Source organism: Rhipicephalus microplus, chromosome X, assembly GCF_043290135.1.
Source record: "Rhipicephalus microplus isolate Deutch F79 chromosome X, USDA_Rmic, whole genome shotgun sequence".
Taxonomy (NCBI): domain Eukaryota; kingdom Metazoa; phylum Arthropoda; class Arachnida; order Ixodida; family Ixodidae; genus Rhipicephalus; species Rhipicephalus microplus.
Window position 1 is genome coordinate 41,636,922 of NC_134710.1, and position 23,676 is coordinate 41,660,597.

A 23,676-nucleotide genomic window follows, 5' to 3' on the forward strand; every position below is an offset into this window, starting at 1 on the left:
TTGAATACCTTCTACCGAAAACGAGGAAACCGCAAGTGGACATGGAGGAGCCCTAATGGTGAAAATAAGAACGAAATAGACTTTATAATGAGTGCACACCCAGGCATCGTGCAGGATGTGGAAGTGGTTGGCAAGGTACGATGCAGTGACCATAGAATGGTACAATCTCGAATTCGCCTAGACTTGAAGAAGGAACGACAGAAACTGATACGCAAGAAGCCAATCAATGAGCTAGCATTGAGAGGGAAAGTACAGGAATTCAGAGTGTCGCCGCAGAACAGGTACTCGGCTCTTAGTGAGGAAACCAACCTTAGCATAGATACAATGAATGATAATCTGACGAGTATCATTACGGAGTGTGCAGTGGAAGTTGGAGGCAGGGTAGCTAGACAGGACACTGGCAAGCTTTTTCAAGAAATGAAGAACCTAATTAAGAAGTGTCAAATCATGAAAGTGTCAAGTACAACAGACAAAATAGAACTGGCAGAGCTTTCGAAGTTGATTAATAGACGTAAGGTATGCGATGTAAGAAGGTATAACATGGAGAGAATTGAACACGCTCTGAAAAACGGAGGAAGCGTCAAAGCAGTGAAGAGAAAACTTGGGATAGGCAAAAGTCGGATGTATGCACTAAGGGACAAAGAAGGCAAAGTAACTACCAATATGGATAGGATAGTTAAAATAGCGGTGGAGTTTTACAGAGATCTGTACAGTAGCCGAGACAACCACGACCTTAATGTTATAAGAACTAGCAGTAAACCAGATGACACCCCACCAGTAATGATAGAAGAAGTCAGAAAAGCTTTGGAGAGCTTACAAAGAGGCAAAGCTGCTGGTGAGGATCAGGTAACATCAGATCTGCTGAAAGATGGAGGACAGATTGTGTTAGAAAAACTAGCCACTCTGTTTACGAGGTGCCTCCTGACGGGAAGAGTACCAGACTCTTGGAAGAACGCTAACATCATCTTAATACATAAGAAAGGAGATGACAAGGGCTTGAAGAATTACAGGCCGATCAGCTTGCTCTCTGTAGTGTACAAGCTATTTACAAAGGTAATTGCTAACAGAGTAAAGAAAACATTAGAATTCAATCAACCAAAGGAACAAGCAGGATTTCGATCATTCTACTCAACAATTGACCACATTCATACTATCAATCAGGTAATAGAGAAGTGCTCAGTGTATAACCAACCACTATACATAGCCTTCATAGATTACGAGAAGGCGTTTGATTCAGTAGAAATATCATCCGTCATGCAGACACTGCGGAATCAGGGCGTAGATGAAGTATATATAAACATTCTGGAAGAAATCTACAGTGGATCGACTGCTACCATAGTGCTTCATAAAGAAAGCAACAGAATACCAATCAAGAATGTGTAAGGCAGGGGGACACAATCTCCCCAATGCTATTTACCGCGTGCTTACAGGAGGTTTTCAGAAGCCTAGAATGGGAACAGTTAGGGATAAGAGTTAATGGAGAGTACCTTAGTAACCTGCGCTTCGCCAATGACATTGCATTGCTGAGTAACTCAGGGGACGAATTGCAACTCATGATTACGGATATGGACAAGGAGAGCAGAAAGGTGCGTCTTAAAATTAATCTGCAGAAAACGAAAGTAATGTACAACAATCTCGGAAAGGAGCAGCGCTTCGAGATAGGTAATAGTGCACTTCAAGTTGTAAAAGACTATGTCTACTTAGGGCAGGTAATAACCGCAGAGCCGAACCACGAGATTGAAGTAACTAGAAGAATAAGAATAAGGTGGAGCACATTCGGCAAGCACTCTCATATTATGGCAGGTAGATTGCCACTATCCCTCAAAAGGAAGGTATATAACAGCTGTATCTTGCCGGTACTTAGCTACGGAGCAGAAACCTGGAGACTTGCAAAGAGGGTTCAGCTTAAATTGAGGACGACGCAGCGAGCAATGGAAAGAAAAATGGTAGGTGTAACCTTAAGAGACAAGATGAGAGCAGAGGGGACAAACGGGGGTTAATGATATCATAGCTGAAATAAAGAAAAGGAAATGGACATGGGCCGGGCATGTAGCGCGTTCACAGGATAACCGCTGGTCATTAAGGGTAACTAACTGGATTCCTAGAGAAGGCAAGCAAGTTAGGGGGAGATAGAAGGTTAGATAGGCAGATGAGATTAAGAAGTTTGCGGGTATAAATTGGCAGCAGCAAGCACAGGACCGGGTTAACTGGCGAAACATGGGAGAGGCCTTTGTCCTGCAGTGGACGTAGTCAGGCTGATGATGATGATGATGATGAAAAAAGAAGAAGGATGTAGCGAAAAAGTTATAATAGCTGAGGCAGGTTCAAATCTTGTATCACTGCCTGATAAATTATTACAGCAGAAGCTGTAGCATGTATCGGAAAGTTGCGAGACTTCGTGTCAGAACAACAAGCTATGACAGAAGCAGTGCCCAGAAACGTACACTCTTTGGACAAATTTGTCTCTTCTTGCACATTAAGGGAGCTAATTGAAAGGAAAATTACACAATTATTTTAAAATTAAATTGCGTTTCACACGTTTGACTTGATTTCTGCTGTGCCCGATGCTATTCCCCGTTTTAGCGAACATTCAGTTTAGTGAACTTTGAGTTGAGTGAACTGTTTTCTTGGGTGTCTTAAAGTTAGTTGTAGTAGCAGCATTAAACTTAGTTTACAGTGATCATGTTTAGTGGAGAAGACTGATTCTCATTGTCGTCTACTCGCTGGTAAACTCTTCAGTCTAGGATCCTAGCTGCAATCACTGCCCACCTCGCTTCCCCAGCAGTGCCTGGCCTTGTAAGTTTGAGCTGTGCAATACGGATTCCCACTAATGGATCAGGAAGTGGTTGGAGTTTTGGTGTACTGTGGAATAAGGGAAGACAAGTTTCAATGTACAATATGTATGTATTGTAAATAGGTGTTGTTCAAACAGCACATTAGCAGTCAACTCTTATTTTACATGTTGATTTGTTCACTGCAAAAAAAAGTATGCTTTCATATCAATTGTTCATGTTCTTTGTGCCACCCATGGATTTTAAGGGGTGTTTAATATTTTTTATTCGGGCAGTGCTATTTTAAACGTTCTTTATTGATCAGAAATAGAATTGATGGTTCTGGTGCATATAGCTTTCATATAAACTGACCACCGTATGTCCTTGTCAACCATTTAGCGACACAGGAGCTGAGCCAGTTGCTTGGCTTGCTGGCTGACTTGCTGTGCACTCTGCTGACTGGCGGCGATGACGAACTGGCATCACGGGCAGGTGTAGCACTTTGCAATGCTCTTCGAATTCCGGACTTCTTGACAGAGTCACAGCTGAACATCATAAAGGACCTAATAATTCATGTGGCAACACATGAGAACGCTCCTGCACTACGGTAAGTAGCCGTAGAGCATTTTCAAAGGGCCATTAAACAACCTTAAAATCCAGGATTTGTAATGGGATAATTGTGCACTTGTGCGACGTGAACATGCTTTAGCATAAGTTTTGTGGCTTAGCACTGTTGCGACTTAGCGCTGTAATCAGGAAGTTATAGGAGATTGAACAATACTGTGGTGGCCACTTTAGCTGGTTCTTTTCCAGCCTCCCTACCCTCCTCTGCCTAAGGGATGGGTATGAGCAGCCTATTATCGGCTTGCAGCCATATAGTTCTTTGCAAGGCTTCTTCCATGTGCTGCTCCAATCAGTTACTCACAAGTGGTGCAGCAATGAAGCGAGGCCCCAACCACTGACAAAATAAACAAATATGCAATGTGCACGACAACTGCATGGCCAAAACCGCATCAGCACAAAGCCAAAATGCAGTTTTGTAGTACCAGTTGGTGAGCTCATTGCTAAATAATGTTCTTTATGAATAATGCCACATGACTGTGTAAATAACAGACTTGTTAGGTGCCAGAGATGGTCGTGTGGATTGTTTTTTGGCATAGAGCTTCTGCATGCCGTGCAGCAATACGATATTCACAATATTCGATTGCCTTGGACTTGTTCGCTAATGAGCAAGATTGTTTTAAAGGTGTAACAAAAGTGGCATGCTTATTCTTCAACATATCTGTACTGCCTAGGTTTGGAATATGTGTAGCAAAATGCATTGATGCTCCAGTTACAATTTGAACATTATTTAATGACGTGATGACCATGCTAGAATTACTTTGTTAAATCGGGAACTGCTGGAGCAAATCATTGTGTACAAGGAAAAAAAAACCCTCAAGGAAAGCCCTGTCGCTTAGCTCACTTCAACAATGAGCATGTTGCAACACAGGCGGACAATGCTTGCTGTCTGCAGGACGTTCTGTGACGTAAGCTGGACATGTCCAATCAAATCAGTCACTGGTGCTATGTGTCTTATAACAATTCTACGTGTCATAGGTGCATGAAGTTGAAAACTTATTCAGCTGAGCCGCCGCGGTCTGTAGTAATTCACATTTAACGTCTTGTGATAAATTACACACTTGATGCAGAGAGCTTAAACTGGCCTTCAAATATTTCTTAGGAGTTGTGCTATGTTTATACAATATTATCAAGATTGTTTCAGAGTCCCCTTTAAATCGGCCATGACACGGCTGTAAAAACTCCAATGATTCAGATTTTACGAGACCGGAGAGCATGTTCGAACTATGGCGAAGACAACCATAACAACTGAAACATGCCTTTTTCATCACCAAACTTTTATTTCATCAAGAGGTCTATTGTTCCTGTTTTGTTCTGAGAAGTAATGTGCAACAAAAGCGCTCTCTTGCGAAGTTCCTGCAAGAAGCCAAGCTCATGCACACTATTGGGGGAAGCATGCAAGGTCTCTCCAGAAGACGATGTACATGAATGCAGCCTCTTCAATGTGCATTGTGCAGGTTTATTAAATGTATTTAGATTTTCATCAGAATTGGAGCCCCTTCAGTATTCAAAATCACAGTGATTTGTAAGCGAACCTGCATCATGGTAAAAAAAAAAAGTGATGGCACATCTTGAGATAGGGCAGCTATTCTCAATGCAATCACCCTGTGGACATGTCCGCTTTGGAAGAGTGTGTTCACTTGCTCAAAAAATGTTAGCCGTGACATGAGGGAACTTTCGACTATGTTGATGCATGTAACTCAACCAAAAGTGGACAGAATGTACAGTGACAGAACACTTATCAAACTTGACAAGTGGAATTCGCAAAGGAACGATTTCAGTTGTTTGTAAGGGTGTCCGACTATTCGAAATTTTATATATTTTTCTATTCAAACATCCCAAAGACAAATACAGTCAAAGTCTGATTGGCAGTAATCCCTTTATATTTTTAATATGCTTCTCCTGATGACACTGTTCTATTGCAGAAAAGTTGCCTTCCAGGCTCTGCTATGGTTCTAAATGTAGTGACTCAAAAAAACGCTTGTTCCAACACAGAGATGATGGATGTGAAAGATGTGGGGCCCAATCAATGCTGTTTTGGACCTACGATTCTGGCAGGAAAAAAAAAATCTGATGCTGAAGATTTTTTAGCATCTTAATTTTCAGATGTTCATATTATTGATGCCTGCGGGGCAGATTTAAAACTTCGTACTCGTAGGTTGCATGCCCTTGTCTGACACATCAGTTGGGCTTTCACAGAATTGAAAGAGAAGGAGATGCCGGAGAAACAGCGTCTTGTGTTTCACATGTAAAGTGTTATCGGCAACACTTTGGTTGTAAATACAATTTGGCCTCTGCAACGCCTCGTTAAGACAACTATGAAAAACGGCCGTGCCAGTGCATCGTCAACCTAGCTTAAAGCAACACTTTCATGTTGCTGTTTCACAAGAATATGCTTGGCTATATTCAACTTTTTTATGCAGTTGCGCTTCGAAGTATTGAAAAAAAATTCAGTGAGATTCGTACTCGCACTTCAATATTTTAATTCACTTCGCACTCACATTTTGCTAGTCGTACAGCTCTAGTTGTTCGAGATCTATGGAAAAATGCGTACTGATCTTCCAGGTGTGATAGTCAGGTGTCTGCATTACACTTAATCTGAAGGCTAATGTGATCAGAGTTTATGCACAGTGTCCGAGATGTGTGTCCAAAAACGTATCTTTGAGGGCCGCATCTGTTGCAGTGAAGTGCATTTTGTCCCTTTCATTTGTACCGAGAGTTGTCAAAGCTTCTTGACACCGAAATAACACTGCGAAAAAAAGCCAGAAGCAGGGCACACACTGTTCACCAAGCTCCAGCCAATCAATGGCAGCCGAAGTCCACAAGTTTGGCTGTTGGGGATAGCTCCCAACAAAGACCAATTCGAATGCAGTGTGAAAATGGTGCAAATGAACAGGATGAAAAAAAAAAAATAAAATAAAGGCATTCATACATTGTTTTGACTGATGGCTATAGTGATGCACGAGATGCGTTTTATTGTAGTTGTGACCATCGTCACTCGTGTATTCGGTGCCTCTGACATTCAGATGAGCAGTTAGCTTGTCTAAATTTCCAACGCCATGATCTGTACTCTCAGCTCAAGTGTGCCTTTGATTTAGGCTGCGAGTCCACGTTTACGCAAGCATGGCCATGGCTGAACCGACTGCTGTTTCCCATTGCGACCAGGGAAGAGTTTGACTGAACGGAAGTGCAGCCGAATTTGTGTGAAATAGATTTCGGGCCTAAAAAGATAGATACTTTGGTTGTGACCAGATGTGTTCGAATGATTCAGGATTGCAAATTAATTAGGGTTATTTAATGAAGTTTTATTATAAACCTAATTACACATATCATGTTAAACTGTATGCATATAACAGCTGGTTGGCAAAATTAGAGCACACTGGTGTGTGATGTCACACCCACAGCAATGTCTCTCTTGAAGTAATGGAAGCTAATCTCTAACTAAGGTCATGCTTTTGAGTGCTGAAAGCAAAATAGGTAATTGCAGGAGTCAGAAATGTGTCATGGGCATTATTTTTTTAACAAGTGTGTTTGGTAGTGAATTTGAGACAGCAGTTTCTGCAGGTGTTATCTTGTTTGTGCTCATTGTGCAAGTCGAAGAAATGTGAGTACCACAATTCAGTGGTGACTTTGCTGCACTGTTGTTTGCCTGAGCAGATGAAGCGATGTATTTGATGATGTTTCAGAATATTGCGAAGCAAACAATGTAGATGGCACCACGCTTCCTGGCATGGCAGTGCATGTCGAAATGGCAGTCACTGGCTGCAAGAGGGGCTTGGAGGTGGCAATTTCAAATAGAAACTTCAAGTTAAAATGGTCCAGCTTTTTGTATGCAGGACCATATTGGTTCCTCTGCTGTCAATGACAAACTGAGGATACTTGAATGACCTTGTCTGAGAATTTTAGAGAGCTGTGAAAGTAAATGAAGTATGCTAGGAAATAGGAATGCTTTGCAACTGGTTAAGGTCAATATTGCAGTTGGTATGCGCTTTCTGTATACATAGCAGATTCTTTAACAATGCAAATAGAGAAACTACAAGAACAATTGCAGAGTACTGATTGACAATCAAACTATATTTTATGAAGCAGCATGTTGGTGTGCACTTTCCGATGGAGGTGGAAATGTTGTAGGCCCGTGTGCTCAGATTTGGGTGCACGTTAAAGAACCCCAGGTGGTCTAAATTTCCGGAGCCCTCCACTACGGTGTCTCTCATAATCATATGGTGGTTTTGGGACGTTAAACCCCACATATCAATCAATCAATCAATCAATCATGTTGGTGTGCACAACAGAAGAAAAAGATGAGCAAGAATTGGTATACAGTGACTTGATTGATTTCTTTTAGAAGCAAGTGATGGTTGTGGCGAACTGAGTCATCTTTCTCCATCCTCCAAAACGCAGCTAAATTGAAACATCATTGTGGTACTTTCTGATTATCTAATTTTCCAAGGTGACCTTTCGCATTGCATGGTGAGCTGAGTCTAAGGGAGTTGCTTTATTAAAAAGCTTGTTACCTATAAGAGCTATTGATACATCTTTCAGTTTGCACATGAGCAGAATGTCATTTATAAAATTTGTGCAAAATTCAACAAAATGTTGAGCATGTTTATTTGAACAAGGCTATATTTAAAAAATATTCTTTTGTTGCTATTTTCCTGATTGATTTTTCGTGTGGATTTTCTGGTTCCTTCATCGTGAAAAGCTGCCATAGTACTGGTTTTTCTTCTTACAACCTTCTATTCGTGCTTTCGTGTATAAAATTATTCGTGTAGCTAGCATCTCGCAACCTGTTAATTTGTGCCGAAAGTATTGTTTATCGAGTACTCACACGAGTACATTCATGCACTTGGCCTGTCTGCTTAAAAATAGCAGAAGCGAATGTCTACCACTGTGAATGATTGGTTTCTAGAGCTAAAATATGTTTATAACTGGTGTCTCAGGCACTTATTAATCTATAAAAGTCCTTGACACATCAAGTGTGTGTATGCACTCTTGTTGCCTATCATAATGAAGTAAGTGGTGAAAGCTTTATGTCTGCGGTAGTGTTCTTAATATGCAGGGCTTGTGCTGTGACTGAATATGAGCTATGATGCATGTTTATGAGCTATGATGTTGTATGAGCTATGATGTATGAGCTGAATATGAGCTATGATGTTGTATGTTTTGTGCTATACATATACCATGCCAAATATGCTCACATACCTCGCAAAAAAATGAAAAAGTATTTTAATATGTCCAAATCTCGTGTGTGAAATAATTAGACTTGTGGGAATAGTTCACTTTAGGTTCAAAGCGAATTCGAAGCGAATATTGATTTTGGTCGAATAATTTTGAATCGAATTCGTACAGTGTGTATCACACGTATAGAAAAATGGGCACATTTATTGTGACCTAACTAACGTTCACAATATATTTTTTTAATTTAAGTTAAGGCCTCTCTGCAAATGCTATTTTTCTTTGTTTAAAGGAAGTCAAAACAACGTTTAGTGGTAGCAGGATCTTACTTTCGATAGAGTGAAAGTGATAACATGTAAAATATGTTACATTAAAAGTTTACTATACCTAGAGCATACAAGCTGGTGCAACAAGCTTTTGAACTTGAAAAAAAAATAATGGATTGATGCAAGGGTATTATGTTTACTTAAAGGGAGCCTGCAACACTTTTTCAAGTAGCCATGGACTGGATTCACTAAAGGAGCTTATTGCTTCATGAATTCATCGCCGCAAAGATTTTTAGAATCTGCCTGGTATAAGTGGAGTTACAAAGTATTGCCGCATGCTGCGATTGCATTCTCCCCTTTCTCATCCCGACAAAAACGCCAGAAGCTAAGCAGGGAGGGACGGCACGGGGGATGAAAATACGTCACGTGTGCCTTGTGACCTTGAGCTACATGTTTTCTCTCCTTTTTTTTTCCTTCGAATACGTGGCTTTTCAGTGCGATTGCATACGCAGGTGTGGACAAGTCGCAGCCTCAGTAATGACCAACGTGCCATGCTCAAGTTAGCCAAGAGCTGATACAATGGCTGTGATGAGTAATATCTGAGCTTGTAGCGCAATTAGTCGAGAGAAGGGAAAAAAATTTTCAGCTGACTTTGAACATTTATAGAGAATTTCCGGCTGTGTGCTGCGTAATAATATTTGGCTCAAGTGTTCTTGGGAGTCTCGCCTACCGATGGACCGCGTTTCCCGACCATGTTCAAAAAGTGTTGCAGGGCCCCTTAAACTTTAAAGAAAGGCTTTGCAGTTCCCTGGATAGGTGCTTTCATGGCTTAGCACCGCTATGCTGCATTGAAACCACATTTATAGAAGGCTGCTTGTGGATTAATGTACAACTACTCGTTCATTGCGAATACTTTGAAATTTTCAATAGTTTAAATGAGAGTTGAAGCAAATTCGAATATAGCACTATTTGTTCGAATATTCAAAGCATTTGAATATTAGGACAAGCCTAGAAATAATTGCACATATTCATTTATGAAACTGTTTCTACATTTTGTTTGTGCTTTGAGTGGCCACTTACTGGCTTGTTGTCTTTTCAGGAACGACCACGTTATGCTGCTGGCTGCAGCTGCCTGCACAGCTCGTCTACCGGACATCGTGTGGTGCATCATAAGAGAGGAAATTGACAGAGGTATTTAAAATTTTATCAATGTTCGCTAACTTTTGAAGCTCAGTTTTTCACTGCCACATTTTTTTTTGTTTAGGTTTGAACAGTGGCCAGCTGGAACGAATCTTGGAAATGATCACTGCATGTGCAGCAAGCCCACAGTCTCTGTCTATGCTGCTACCTTACCTTGAAGACCGTTTTCTGTCTTCTATTCGTGGTGAGCACCTATCACTAAAAAAGTGATGTTTTCTGTACAGTCAAACCTCAATATATCGAACACGGATATATCGAATTATTGCCTATGTCGAACGGTTGCTATATCATGCTGGAAATCGCATGCATTATTGATTTTTTATTTCGAACAAAGTTTGACATATAATAGATATACCGAACTCAGCCACCCCACACCGCCCGCACACCATTGACAGGCGGCGAGCTTTCCCGCAACTCTCGAAAGTAGCGGCAGAGCAGCGGGCGTTTACGAATGCTGCACACATCGATGGCGCCGAGAGCGCCACTTTAACGTAGCGGCGTACGCACGCCGCAGCCTTGCGGTAGAGGTTCTTGAATGAGGAAAGTGAAGAGAAAAGGGCGGAGCTGTTATTGTCTTTCAATACGAAGGCACCGACACGGCTTCGCGCTGGGGAAGAGGGAGTGGGAGGTAAAGGTTGAGGAGGAAAGTATAGGAGGGAAAGGACGCAGACGACTGTCTCGGACGCGGCCCGCGCTGCCGCTGGAAAAGGAAAAGCAGTCAGGCGAGCCGGCATGGGCGCGCCATGTGCGCGCTTTACACCCGGACTCACGCCGCAGCCTTGCAGCTTGCAGTCTTGCAGCTTGCAGTCGTTGTAGTCTCTATGGTGTCAACGGCACACTGCGCACTTGTTGCAAGCTCCTCCCCCGTAGCATCGGCAGGCATCGGTCGTTGTGCTCGCAGTGTTCGTACGTTCGGAGTTAGGCCTGTCGCGCACTGTTCGGAGTTGTGGTCTGTCGCGCGCTGTGGTGCGCGACAGGCCTAACTCCGAACGGCGGAGCTCACGGATGTGGAGATTGTTGCCGAAGCTACTGCTGAGCAGCCAAATGAAGACTGCCGAGGTGTATCCCGCAAGCGCTGATGGTGCCCCGCTCCAGACATCAGCTGAGTTCGTAGCTGCCTTGGCCCTTGTGCACCGCCACTGAGGCGCGATTGAAGACACCGGCCTATCACTTATGGAACGCCTGGACTGTATTGAGAACGCAGTCGTCAAACACGCCATGGCCAACAAAAAGCAGGCTACTCTTTTTCAATATTTTAAACCAACACAGTAAATACTATGTTTGAATCTTCAAGTGAGTATTTACTGCACCACGCTTGAACGATTCGTTGGTCGTTCTCAGCAAGCCGTTGACGAATTTTTTTGTGATTTTTTTATATCGAATTCGGGATATATCGAACTATTTCGCGATCGTCGCGCCGTTCGATATATCGAGATTGGACTGTATAATTATCATCATCATCAGCCTGACTACGTCCACTGCAGGACAAAGGCCTCTCCCATGTTCCACCAGTTAACTGGGTCCTGCGCTTGCTGCTACCAAATTATACCCGTAAACTTCTTAATCTCATCTGCCCACCGAACCTTCTGTCTCCTCTTAACCCACTTGCCTTCTCTGGGAATCCAGTTAGTTACCCTTAATGACCAGTGGTTATACTGTCTATGCGCTACATGCCTGGCCCATGTCCATTTCCTCTTCTTGATTTCAACTATGATATCCTTAACCCCCGTTTGTCCCCTAATCCACTCTGCTCTCTTCTTGTTTAGTAAGGTTACACCTACCATTTTTCTTTCCATTGCTCGCTGCGTCGTCTTCAATTTAAGCTGAACCCTCTTTGTAAGTCTCCAGGTTTCTGCTCCGTAGCCAAGTACCGGCAAGATACAGCTGTTATATACCTTCCTTCTGAGGGATAGTGGCAATCTACTTATCATAATTTGAGAGTGCTTGCCAATTGTGCTCCACCCCATTCTTGTTCTTCTAGTTCTTTATTGTAGGAGACCACTTATTATGCGATTGTCTAAGTAGATGCACATTACATGATAGGGTAAAAAAAAACATAGCATGAACACTATTACAGATCATAATTTCTGTTTTTGTGCATTTTGTCCTTGCACCGCAATGATCTTAACATTTGTTTCAAAGAATAAGAGTGCAAAAATCTATAAATCTGAAAGGATGCCCGAAAAATGTGTATGTTTTTGTTGTGGGTTCGGTTTTTACCATAATCATTTCGCACTCGTTATGTACCATTCAATATTGCATACTTCAGCCCATTCATTTTTCTGTTAATGCTTGCTGTTGTAGGTATGACTGGCAGCATAAGCAAATGCTCTTATGGAAGTGTTTAGAAGTGCTTTGCTGGATTTTGATCCATATATACTTGAACAATTAGTAAATCATGCTGCTCTTGATACACTGTAAATGCTATAAGAAGAAATCCGTGGCTGTTGCAGCCACTGAATGCTACAGTCGAATCTGATTAATTCGAACACATTAATTCTAACTTTCGGTTAATTCGAATTCACGCTGAGGTCCCGTCAAGGCGATGTGTATTCCAATGGGTGAAAGCGCTCTGTAATTCGAACGTGCAAGCACTTGCAATGATTTATTTAAACATACCACGCTTCGAAAATGCTCTCATCATCACACCCGATCCCGCGGCGGCACGTCCGCCACCTCAACGCTGTGTGCAAAGGACGAAAAGAAGAAAAGGAAAGAAAAGGCTGTGGTGGAATGTTTGCTCTCTCAGACACCGATCTGCGACGCACCTGCGCCACGCTTTTCCCTTTTTCGTCTCTGCTACGTAGAGACCTTTCAATGCTGCGCATGAAGAGAGAGAGGGAAAAAATAAAAAAGCTGTCGCAGAGTGTTGGCTCTCTCTCTAATGCCGATCTGCAACGCGCCAGTGCCACACTTCCCCCTTTCCCGTCCCTGCCTCGTAGAGACCCTTGTCCTTTCAATGCCACGCGTAAAGAGAGCAAAAAAAAAAAAAAAGAAATAAGCTGCCACAAAGTGTTTCTTCGCTCACAAATGCCAATCTGCTCCTCTCTGTGTGGAGACGCTCCTCTTTTTTTGTCATGTGCTGGCCACACTGTGGCTGCAACGCAGAGGGTAGCAGCGGAGACGCAGTCGTTGCCGTCGTCGTCTTTAGAGAGTGTTAGCGCTAGACATTGCCGCGCCACTTCTCTTGCCAACAGAATACTGAAGCCGAAGTAGAAATGCTTTGAAAACTGCGTGCGAAATCGATTGACTCGCTGCAAGGCAAACATGTGTAGACGTGCTTCACTGATTACTTCAATTAATGACTGATGTCCTGTGATTTGTGAATAAATAGATGTCTAAAACTTCCCCCTCGTGTGTTAGCTCAATGCACATGCACCACTGCATGGTGAGCCCTCTACTCATTTAGCTTTCATTAATTCAAATTTATTTGAATCCAAATAAATTGTCTGGCCCCTTCGAGTTCAAATTATCAAGATGCGACTGTATTTGAAAATTTTTCATACGTTTACTTGAGATATACAAGTCTGCTTAATGCCAGGTTTTCGAGCAGCTTCCACACACTCACTATAGTTTTTTTTTGTGTATGTCATGTACCAACATATAAAGAATGTAACAGTTCTTCAAAACATGTACATTGAAGATCATACATTTCTTCCTGTAGGTTTTTCTCTTGATGCGGCCCTGCAATACTTTTCCAGCTTGCTCATAAAACGTGGCCGATTGGTAGTCGAGGCTCTTGAGGACAAGTGAACCTAATGTTATAGTGCAGCTTCTGGCCTAGAATTTACAAATATTTCTCTCTCCACAAATAATACCATATACCAAACCGACAGCGCCATATACACCAATTTACAGCCATTGGCTGATTTGAGTATCATGAGCCGTATAGTTATCATGGCTGCTAGGGAGGCCCATACTTGCATGTGCGTGCGCTCGCACTGAAATTAAGCCGCACGTTGGAAGGGGCAAAAAAACTAAAAGATTAAAGGAAATGCTCGAGGTCATGACAGGTGCGTGACGTAACTCTCTGCCATCCCTCCCTGCTTACCTTCCAGTGTGCTCTTTAGGACAAAAAATGAGGCAGCAATTGTAGCGTGTGACAAATCTAGCTCCGTTTCTACTTCTTGGATTGTTTTTGTGGCTGTCTATATGTTATGCAATGAACTCCTTTAATAAAGCCATTCAATGTTTACTTGGAAAAGAGCTGCAGGGCCCCTTTAATAGCAGGTCTTTCTCTGGTGTTCACCTCAGGACTTGCAAACAAGTACTCTTGTTTGAATTTTACTAGGTTACAAGATGGCAATAGGAATCTTGGTTAATGATCATTGTCGAAACTTGGCACACTTGGAGTTCTGTCTATACTTTCTTTGTTTTATCACGCTATAAGATCACGGTAATACAGTTTTATTGTGGCCTACGTATATGTTGGATTGTTAAATGTGCATTCTTGCTCACATCTGGGACAGGTAACAAGATAAAACAGGTAAAGCCAATCACTCAAAAACTACTGTAAATAAATAAACACACACACTTGTAGCAACACTGTTATTGCCAGCTGAAAAATTTGATCATATTGCCACCTAGAGTTGTGAGCCAGCAAGCCCTAGCCAGCCGAAAAGGGCGAAGAGAACAAACATGGAAAAAATGTTTGCTGCCCAGGCACGATAAGGCGAGTATCACCGCAAAAAATAAGGTTTCAGGCGGATGACACGTACAATCTCTGTTCGTGGTGAGTGGCGCTTAGTCGTTGCCAAGCCTTCGCCTGGAATAACTTCACAGTTGACCTCGCGGTACAGCATCTGAAGTCGCCCAGTTTTTCATGCACCACATTGTGCTTCGTCACGGCGCCCCGTTATTCATCATCACTGACCAAGGGACAGCTTTTATGGCAAAACTGTTGGACAACATCCTCAAGCTCAGTTACACGAGCTAGTGTAAGACAACCGCATATCACCCTCAAAGTAACGGTCTGACAGAAAAGCTAAACAAAGCGGTGGCGGACATGATTTCTATGTACGTGGATGTGCAGCATAAAACGCGGGACGAGATTCCTGCCGTACGTAACGTTTGTTTACAACACCGCAACCCAGGAAATGAGAAAGTTCACACCCTTCCGCCTCGTTTACGGTCAAGACGTGCAAACCATGCTAGACGCTATGATTCCTTGTGACATCGGCCAGCACGAGCTGTTAACATTTGACGTCGAGGATTACATTCAGCGTGCAGAGGAAGCACGTCAACTAGCTCACGTGCATATAAGATCACAGTAATGTGCAGATGCTCGAAGGTACAATATCCACCATCGACAAGTCACCTATCAACTTGGCGACTAAGTGTGGGTTTTGACTCCGGTTAGACAGCGAGGTCTCAGCGAGAAACTCCTGAGCAAGTACTTCGAACCCTGCATAGTATTGCGATGGTTGAACTAGGTCAACTATGAAGTTATTCCAGACGGAGGCTCGGCAACGACTCAGCGCCACTCACCACAAACAGAGATTGTGCATGTCGTCCGCCTAAAACCTTTTTTTACGCGGTGATACTCGCCTTATCTTGCCCGGGCAGCAAACTTTTCTTTTTATGACCATTGGATCTTCAACGAACTGTAAACTGTGTTAATTTTTTTCTTATGACCAATCACAGACTTTTTTTTTTTGCACCTGCATATTCCCTTTGCACTATAAGTATCGTTTTTTCCTTTTTTTTTTCCTATGGGCCCTGGCGTCCCCTTGTGAATGAGCATCGAGTCGATGCTCTAATGGGAGGAGGAGTGGTGCCACCTAGAGTTGTGAGCCGGCAAGCCCTAGCCAGCCAAAAAGGGCAAAGAAAGCAAAGACAAAGTGTGCATTAGCACTTAGTTAAAAGATACACGCTCATGTTTTTCTGCCCTGCTGTTCCTGTCTTGTCTCTATAGCTCTTGGTGCGTGACATTATGCATTGCTGATTTTTTTTATCGTTCTTACCCTGCCAGGCATTGTGATCTATAACCGGAACCATCTGGCAAAATGCCTGAAAGGAATAATTGATGTAGCAGAATTGTATGGAGTGAGTTTTGATCACAAGTCATTATTGGATAACACTGTGGTCGCCTGGATGGAGACAGTGAAAAGTGGGCATACAAATGAGAATTCTGAAAGCTTTACACATGTTGCAGAGCTGTTGGAGAAACTTTCCAAGAAGTGCAGCAGCAGGTGAGCTCAAGTGTTTTTCAGGTGCCTTCAATTTGTGCTGAAGCTAACAACTTTTTTTTTTACACATTGCAGCGATATGCAGAAGATCATTGCCTACTGTGAAGAAGCATGCATAGACACGTCACTTGTAAGTGTTACGACAGTGTAATATACAAAAATGCCAAAAATTTGGTTCAGCTTTGTTGAGCTGACTGTACCTTTTGAGAGTGTAATATTGTAACGGGTGCAAGAGAATAAGTACCAAAACCTAGTTTATTATTGGCGAACTTGTGCCCTGAAAATTATGTGCGAAAAAAATGGAAGAGTCCACTAGAGCGTTCCAAAACAAAAACTGTTCATCCGCCAACACACCTTCTTCTTCGCAGCTCCAACCCACACTGACCCATGCCCGTGAACAAGAGGCATGAGTCGTGCGGCCACCAGCAGGAGTGTGCACAAGACTGTGGATGCTGATTCTTCATAATGTCGGATAGTGTGAATAGTCTCTGTGGCATTAGTCCCCCTTCGAAGTACGCATCGTCCCGATGTGCGATGGAGAGAGGCAAACAGAAAAGGGGAGCTTTTTCATTCCCTCTCATAATAGGGCTTCATACGAACGACGTGTAAGACTTCTGCACTGTTTTGCCGCTTTGAATGGATGTGTCCATTGGTGATGACTTTGTAGTTTAGGTCACTAATTCGTCGGAGAACCTTATAGGGGCCAAAGTATCGACAAAGGAGCTTTTCTGATAGGCCCAGCGTCGTATTGGTGTTCATATCCACACTCGCTTGCCTGGGTTGTACTGAACTTTTCTGCGGCGCAGGTTGTAGTGGCTTGCGTCCTTGTTTTGCTGTTTATGTATTCGGTGTCATGCCAACTGGCGTGCTTCTTTAGCCCTTTGCAGAAAGTCGTCAAGTTCAGATGGCTTGTAATTGTCGTTGTCTACTGGCAACATGGCAACGAGTGTCGTAGTGAAAGTGCGACCGTAAACCAGCTGAAATGGTGTTACGCGGATGGTCTCCTGCACGGTCGTATTGTAGGCAAAGGTTGCGTATGGCAAGATTTCGTCCCACAATTTATGCTCAGCGTCAACGTACATCGACAGCATGTCAGCGACGGTGCGGCTCAGGCATTCTGTCAACCCGTTGGTTTGGGGATGGTATCAGTGGTCTTCCTGTGACTGGTGTTAGTCATTGTCATTAAAGACTGCATCAAATCAGCCGTGAACGCTGCTCCTCGATCGGTAATCACGACGAGTGGGGCTCCATGGCGAAGAAGAATATTCTGAACAAAAAACTTTGCGACTTCCGTTGCTGTTCCTCGCTCAAGGCAGCCGGTTTCAGCATATCATGCCAAATAGTCAGTAGCAACTATTATCCACTTTTTCCTGATGCTGACATTGAAAACGGTCCGAGGAGGTCCATTCCAACCTATTGAAATGGAGTCGCAGGTGGCTCTATAGGCTGGAGAAGGCCAGCCGTCTTGAGGGGTGGTGTTTTGCACCTTTGACACTCGTGACATGTCTTGACGTAATGCTTCACGGACGCTAGCAACTTGGGCCAGTAGTATTTCTGATGAATTTTGGCGAATGTTCGACTCGCGCCCAAGTGACCCGCAGACGGTTCATCATGTCGGGCTTCTAAGAGTTCATGCCTCATGGCTGATGGTACAACGAGTAAGGATTTCTCCTTGTTGTGTTCGAAATTCCTCTTGTAAAGGGCATTATCTCGGAGGCAGAATGAGGATAACCCTCTCTTAAATACGCGAGGAACTTGTTTGTCGTGCCCTTCGAGATACTTTATTAATGGGAGCAGTTCCATGTCAACCCATTGATGTTCGGCGATTTCTGAGGTTTTTATCACACAAAGGAGTGGGAAGTCCTCTTCTTCTGAAAGAGTCGAGTCGACTGGTGAACGTGATAAGCAGCCAGCATCATCATGCTTTCTGCCAGACCTATATACGACCGTAATGTCATATTCTTGGAGCCTCAGACTCCATCTTGCAAGCTGTCCCGATGGGTCTTTTAAGCTCGCCAGCCAACAAAGTGAGTGATGGTCGCTGACGGCACGGAACGGCCTGCTGTAGAGATATGGCCTGAACTTGCTGATCGCCCATATGACTGCAAAACACTCTTTTTCGGTTGCAGAGTAGTTTCTTTCGGCTTTTGAGAGGGTGCGACTAGCATATGCTATCACTTTCTCTTCTCTATTTTGCCATTGCACCAGGACCGCACCTAGGCCAAGATTGCTGGCATCTGTATGAACTTCCGTATCTGCGGTTTCGTCGAAGTGGGTCAGAATAGGTGGGGCTTGCAAACGTTTCTTTAGTTCGTTGAAAGCGCTGTCTTGTTTGGTGCACCAAATAAATGGCACGTCCTCTTTTGTTAGAGGTTAGAGTCTTGTTAGAGATTCGGCAATTTACGCGAAATTTTTCACAAACCGCTTGTAATAAGCACATAAACCCAAAAATCGCATACCTCTTTCTTGTCTTTTGGCTTGGGAAACAGCCCCACGGCCACAGTCTTCTCCGGGTCCGGGCCAACACCTTGAGCGCTGATTACATGACCGAGGAAACGAAGCTTCTTGAATCCAAACTGGCATTTTTCCGGTTTAATCGTCAAGCCGGCTGACTAGATAGCCTGAAGCACCGAACGTAGTCGCTCTACATGCTGTTGAAACGCTGAAAACACCACGTCGTCCAGGTAGACTAAGCACGACTGCCATTTGAGGCCTGAAAGGACGCTGTCCATCATGCGCTGGAATGTTGCAGACGCATAACAGAGGCCGAATGGGAGCGCTTTAAACTCATATAGACCATCCGGGGTTACGAAAGCAATCTTTTCACGGTCCCTTTCGTCCACTTCAATTTGCCAATAACAGCTTTTTAAATTCAATGAAGAGAAATACCTTGCGTGCTGTAGCCGATCCAACGTATCATCGATACGTGGCAAAGGGTATACATCCCGCTTGGTCACGCTGTTCAGCTTCATTTTCTCACAAGGACTACAGGCGACGCCCACGGACTATTGGATGGCCGTATGACGTCCTCCAGCATCTCTTTCACTTGGCTCTTTATGATCTCTCGTTCCTTCGGTGATACTCTGTACGGATTTTGGTGTACCGGCCTTGTAGCTTCATCTGTTATTATTTGGTGTTTAACAACCTGGGTCCGCCGTACTTTTGACAAGGTGGAGAAACATCCTGTGAAGTCATTTAGGAGGTTTTAGCAGGTGGCCCTGACACAAGACCACATAAGTCCAGCACTGTTTGAAAACCGTGCAGGAAGGCGATAGCAGTGTCCTTTGCAATATGCAGAATTTCGTTTCCGAAATTTGTGAGCAATAGATCGGCACATCCACCACGTAATTGAATAATGCCTCGAGCTACACAAATGCCTTTCTTGAGCAGTAGTTCGATGTTTACATCCGCTATACCTTCAGAACCAACGAATGCTTCATTTCTTACACTGACTATTACGCTGCACCGTGGCGGCACGGTAACATCGCAACCTATAACACGTAATGCAGTGTACTCTGGCTCATTTGTGTCTATGGCCAGTTAGGTCGAAAAAGAGACACTAGAGTTCTGCAGGTTGATTATAGCTCTGTTTGCTTGCAGAAAATCTATTCCGAGTATTAAATCTCTAGAGCATTTTGGAAATACAACAAAGCCAGCAACGTAACTAGCGCCTTGAATTCCGATTCTTGCGGTACATCTTCCCAGAGGTGTGATGAGATGACCCCCAGCAGTGCGTATTTGGGGTCCACTCCAATGCGTCAGATCTTTCTTTAAATCCTTTGCAGCAGCGTAACTGACAACCGAATAATCAGCACCTGCGTCAACTAAAACTTTAAATTCACACCCATCTACGATAACGCGTAAGTCTAAAAAAATATTGTCTTTACCTAACCTAGTTGTAGTGTCCCGCTCATTGTTGCTGCACTGGGACCTTGACAGAGTATCAGTTGGTCGGACATCAGCGGCCTTGCCTCCATAGGTCGCTGGCTTCAGTTGTCCTGATGAGGACTGCTTGAACGACGGTATGTTGAGGTTGAAGGTGGAGAAAATGAACTAAATCGTCGAGGGCTTGGTGATCGATAGCGAGCAGGCGCTGGTGATCTAGGCAGATGCTGGAAACCAGCAGTTGGAAACAGATGGCTGGACAAGTAATCTTCAATTTCAACGGGTCTTTCGCCATTTCGGGGACATGGCGCGTTTGGAGAAAACCCACGGAGACCAACTCATCGATATGCGCACATTCTGTACAGGTGTCCAGCTTCGCCGCACTGAAAACAGAGAGGCGTCCTGTCGGGTGTGCGCCACACGTCGGTTTTTCGTGGCCTCGAATTAGCTGGATAGTTTGAGCCACGTGAAGCCGGTCGGTAGCCACTGAGAGCTGCAAACGAAGCAGTATGCACGGCGGGCTGGCGTACAGCATCTGTGTAAGTCGGTACGGGGCGTTCCTGTAATTGCTGTTCAAGTCGGAACAGATTGCACCTCGGGTTCGGCTTGTTAATGCCGTGGCGAACTTCATCTCTGATCAGGGTAGTGAGAGACGAAACTGGCGTTGCGACTTGTCAGGTCAGCAGCTTCTGGAGCTCTTCCTTCAGAATGGATCGTACCATTTCCCTCAATGCTTCGGTGCTGCTGCCCAGGTTTACTGAGAGGACATCCGCAGGAACACTACTCGTATCATGATTGTAGTGACGGGAGCGCTGCTTCAATGCCCGCTCTATGGAGGTGGCTTCGGTGCGGAATTCAGCAACTGTACGAGGTGGGTTGCCTACCAAACCAGCAAATAACTCCTGTTTGACACCTCGCATCAAGTGACGCCGCTTTTTCTCTTCGGTCATGTTCGGGTCAGCGCGTTTGAAAAGGCGGGACATGTCCTCAATATACATGCCAACAATTTCGTTCGTGCGCTGGTTTCTGGACTGTAGAGCGTTCTCCTCCTTCTCCCGACGATCGGTGCTGGCATATGTAGCTACTATTTGTCGTCGAAATTCTTCCCATGTCGGTATGAGCGCTTCGTGGTTTTCATACCATGTCCTCGCTGCATCCTTCAATGCGAAGTACACGCGACGCAGTTTCCTTGCTTCATCCCAGCCGTTGGTCTTCGCATTTGCTCGAAGTGTTCTAACTAATCTTCTACATCTTCAAACGTGTCGCTGTGGAAGGGCTCAGGCAAGCACGGTGGGGATAGAATAAGTTCCGATGATGTCACCTGGTAAGCCATCGTTCTGTTGTCTGTGAATGTTGCTTGTGTTGCTGGAGCACTGGGGAGGGGTGCAAATTCAGGCGGCTCTCCTCGAAGGCGGTGGCGTGAACGCTGGTGTACCGGAGTCAGTTCTCCAGGTTCCAATCGTTGTGGATCGGGGCTTCGCTCTCTTGCGCCAAGGGGGCTTCCAATCGTACCCAGCACCTCCACCAGAATGTAACGGGTGCAAGAGAAGAAACACCAAAAACTAGTTTATTATGGGCGAACTTGTGCCCTGAAAATATGTGCGAAAAAAATGGAAGAGTCCGCTAGAGCGTTCCAAAACAAAAACTGTTCATCCGCCAACACACCTTCTTCGCTGCTCCAACCCACGGTGACTCATGCCCGTGAACAAGAGGCATGAGTCGTGCGGCCACAAGCAGGAGTGTGCCCAAGACTGTGGACGCTGATTCTTCATAATGTCGGATAGTGTAAATAGTGTCTATGGCAATATGACCTGATAAACAAAAAGGAAGAATATTTGGAGGTGGACAAATTTGTAGACGGTTACTCAACATGCTTTCTGGATGACAGAGATAATTCTTTTGGCTGCACTCTCTTTATTTCTTAAAAGGCATATTAAGTCAATTTTAAAGAAATATGATGAAGGTTTGGAGTAACGAATGTCACGAAAAAAATCTTTTTTTGTTTTTAAACTATTTGTTACGACCCAAGCTCTGTACTTCGCCCTGCATTGTCTTGAAGAAAAGCAAGCTTTATTTGTTACGTTGTAAGAACAAGCTGATGTTTGAACCTCAGCATACTGAATGAAAACGTAATGAATTAATCGAATAATGAAGTTGAAGTAATCGTAATAAAATGTAATGAAGTAACCGTAAGTAATAAAGTAAAGTAATGAAGTAAAGTAAGTAATAAAATGATAATGAATTAATCGAATAATGAGGTTGGACTAAGCCATGAGTTGTGTAATTCATACCTGATTTCACAATATCTTTTACTGTGCCGAAACCGAGTGCACTATATTCTAGTGCTTGTTCATTTGCAGGCCGACACTTCACTCCTTTTCCTGAGGTGTGTTGTGTGCCATGCACGTCCAGAAGCCCTATGTGCCACCAATTGGCACTTCATGCAGCAGCTGATCGATGCCCATTGCCAGCGTGGAGGTGAAAATGTCCCACAGTGCTTAGCTGGTTATGTGAACAAGTTGCCAGATACGACTCTAGAGGAGACCTTGGGCTGCTTGTCGCTGCGCCTTGAGCCTGGATGGACAGTTGCGAAGGCTGAACTGCTGTTGTGGGTGACCAAAGCACTTCTGTTGAGGGGGTACCCAGACCTCATTCTCTGTACAACGTTGGTAAGTCTCTATTATTATGTAACTTTTGTCCCACCAATTAAGGCATTACAGCAGAAAAGCAAACTACTATATTAAGTGCACGCAATTGCCACAATGACCCTAGTTAACGGTGCACATCCCACTCAAGTGTCAAACTAAAAAAAAAACTCAGGGTGTTGAATCAGAACTGACTGAAACTGAAAATCAATTCTCTTGTTTTTTTATGTCACCAAAACTGTTCTTGGAACATTGGAACGAAACTGAAACAAAAGATAGTGATATTTGGTTGTGATTGGTGGCTTTGACTTAATCTTTTGTTCGTGCATTCACTGTAAAAAAATAAGAGGTATGTAAATGTTAGCAACCTACCTTTTCTGTTTCTTGTTTTCTTGTATTTCCTTCTTTTCTTCGGCCATTTTTTTTTAAATTTAATGGCAAAACAATTTGCTACAATGTTCATGCTTTATAAATACCATATTTGCTTTTCTTCAGACTTCAGTTTCCAAGAAACATGAAAAAAATTTTGCATGGCAGCTGTTGCAGAACATACTACGCTCTCTAGACTGATATCATGAGCCGGTCAGCCTTTGGGAACTTTGCCAAGAGCAGGAGTGGGACTATTTCTTTAGTTACGAAGGTGATCGACTACCGAGCATCGGTCTTGTGGGTGGAGCCTCTCCGGACTTCTTAAGTTGTATCTGACTATATTTCGCATTTTAATGAGGGCAAATGCAAAGGCACTTATGAGCTTATATATAAGTGCACGTTAAAGAAACATATATGGTCACTATTAATCCGTAGTTACTCACTATAGTGTGCCTTATAATCGTATCATGATTTAGACGGTGTTAAACTCGAGAACCGAAAGAAAAAAAAATTACTCGACACCATAAAAGCGCCATAAAAATTGGTGCTCTTACAC

At 43.6% G+C, this 23,676-nt stretch overlaps 1 protein-coding gene across 3 annotated transcripts in view; it reads left to right on the forward strand.

Annotated features, from left to right (window-relative positions):
* Positions 1-23,676, forward strand: part of Mms19 (MMS19 nucleotide excision repair protein) — a 252,136-nt gene that overhangs the window by 78,868 nt on the left and 149,592 nt on the right. For all 3 annotated transcript variants that reach the window (XM_075876298.1, XM_037426866.2, XM_037426865.2), the window contains exons 14-19: positions 3,171-3,378; positions 9,933-10,024; positions 10,098-10,217; positions 16,005-16,224; positions 16,297-16,351; positions 22,467-22,775. In XM_075876298.1, coding sequence (XP_075732413.1) covers positions 3,171-3,378; positions 9,933-10,024; positions 10,098-10,217; positions 16,005-16,224; positions 16,297-16,351; positions 22,467-22,775 — 1,004 coding nt within the window. The remainder of the gene's footprint in view (positions 1-3,170; positions 3,379-9,932; positions 10,025-10,097; positions 10,218-16,004; positions 16,225-16,296; positions 16,352-22,466; positions 22,776-23,676) is intronic.